This window comes from Pteropus alecto, unplaced genomic scaffold (assembly GCF_000325575.1).
Source record: "Pteropus alecto unplaced genomic scaffold, ASM32557v1 scaffold839, whole genome shotgun sequence".
NCBI classification, from domain to species: domain Eukaryota; kingdom Metazoa; phylum Chordata; class Mammalia; order Chiroptera; family Pteropodidae; genus Pteropus; species Pteropus alecto.
Window position 1 is genome coordinate 38,491 of NW_006442520.1, and position 2,138 is coordinate 40,628.

Here is a 2,138-nt window from a genome sequence, read left to right on the forward strand (position 1 = left end):
AAGAAAAAACAATAAGTAGGTGAATATGTTCTCTTTGTTAAAATAATTAGGTTATTTTTTTCTATTGTAAATATGTATATTACTATATAATATGTATAGAATGTTCTATATTATCTTGATAATCACACCTATAAATATTAATATTAATGATAATTTAATAAATAAAATAATTAAAACTAAAAATTCTATTTTATTTTTTAAGAAAATTATTAATTCATTTCTTATATCAAAAAAGCATAATGGATTGCTACTTTAGTCTTCTAAATTTCACTTTTACTTTTTGATGGAATTAAGATCATTCATTTCTGTTTTTAGGTGGCAATAACCTCTAATAAATACATGACAGAAAAGAAAGAAAAACGCATACTTCATATGATTGTTTCAACAAAAATTTAAGATTTGCATAAACTGGACAAAGCAAGGCATATTGATTTTATTTACTACCTCTCAATGATGTGGTTTATTGCATGAAGATTGCTCGACTTCTGCCAGGTATAAAATAAGAGAACTAGTAAATAAAGCAGGACTCACAAATATGTATTAAGAAATGCAAAAAAGATAGTCAAAATAAAATAATATTGGCATGGATTATAGAAAATGTTTTAGAATTGTATTAGTGATGATAATATTGATCATGACGAATTCTATCTTTCATCTCCTCTCTTTAATACTTTTTCCACTTATATATCTTTAAAACATTAGAGAGAGAGAGAGAGAGAGAGAGAGAGAGAGAGAGAGAGAGAGAGAGAGAGAGAGAAATGAACCACACAGTAATCACAGAGTTTGTCCTCCTAGGTCTTTCTGATGATCCTGCCCTTCAGATTGTGATTTTCCTCTTTTTATTTATCACATATATATTAAGTGTCACTGGGAACCTGACTATCATCACTCTAACCTTGGTGGACTCCCATCTACAGACGCCTATGTATTTCTTCCTCCGGAACTTCTCTTTCTTAGAAATCTCATTTACAACTGTATGTATCCCTAGATTTCTAGGGGCAATTATCACCAGAGATAAGACTATTTCTTATAATAACTGTGCAGCCCAACTATTTTTCTTTATTTTCATGGGGGTGACTGAATTTTACATTCTAACTGCCATGTCCTATGACCGCTATGTTGCCATCTGCAAACCCCTTCATTATACAACCATCATGAACAGGAAACTCTGCACCTTCCTTGTGCTGTGTGCGTGGCTGGGAGGGTTTCTGACCATTTTCCCACCCCTTATGCTTCTCCTTCAGCTGGATTACTGTGCTTCCAATGTCATTGATCACTTTGCTTGTGACTATTTTCCCCTTTTACAACTATCTTGCTCAGATACGTGGCTCCTAGAAGTAATCGGTTTTTACTTTGCTTTGACTACTTTGCTATTCACTTTGGCATTAGTGATTTTATCTTATATGTACATTATCAGGACTATTTTGAGAATTCCGTCTGCCAGTCAGAGAAAAAAGGCTTTCTCCACTTGTTCCTCTCATATGATTGTCATTTCCATTTCTTATGGAAGCTGTATATTCATGTATGCTAATCCCTCTGCAAAAGAAAAGGCATCATTGACCAAAGGAGTAGCTATCCTCAATACCTCTGTTGCCCCCATGTTGAACCCCTTTATTTACACCTTGAGAAACCAGCAAGTAAAACAAGCCTTCAAAGACATGGTCCGTAAAGTAGTATTTTCTACAAATAAGTGAATTTTTATTATGTCAAAAATAAAGGGCACTCTAAAAGAGCAATTAAGTAAAACCTTAATATTCCTAAATTTCTTTATAAGTATGCTCATTCTTTATAGTCTCTTTATATGCAAAATTATTGTTAATGTAGTTGTTTCCCATTTCTTCCAATTCCATACCCAAGTTTCTCCAATACATGCTTAATTGACTTATTTTAAAATATAGTAAAGTTTATTTTTCCTGCAAAATTTTCTGGAAGTGAAATGTATTTATTTGAGATACACTCTATAATGTGAGGTAAAAAATAATACTAATTCTGTTACTATTAGTTCCTAAAAAGGTGCATATAATATCACATTGTATATCAAGTGTAAAGTTTAAAAATTAGTGTGTAATTTTTTGTATTTTCAGGATGACATTGATAATTCCTTTACATTTAAAGGATCTATATGTTTTTTATTAAAT

At 31.3% G+C, this 2,138-nt stretch overlaps 1 protein-coding gene across 1 annotated transcript; it reads left to right on the top strand.

Annotated features, from left to right (window-relative positions):
* The first annotated feature begins 758 nt into the window (after window positions 1-758).
* On the top strand, window positions 759-1,694 carry LOC102880041 (olfactory receptor 6C3). The gene has a single exon (XM_006922718.1). The coding sequence runs from the start codon at window positions 759-761 to the stop codon at window positions 1,692-1,694; it is 936 nt and encodes a 311-aa protein (XP_006922780.1).
* The last annotated feature ends 444 nt before the right edge of the window (window positions 1,695-2,138 follow it).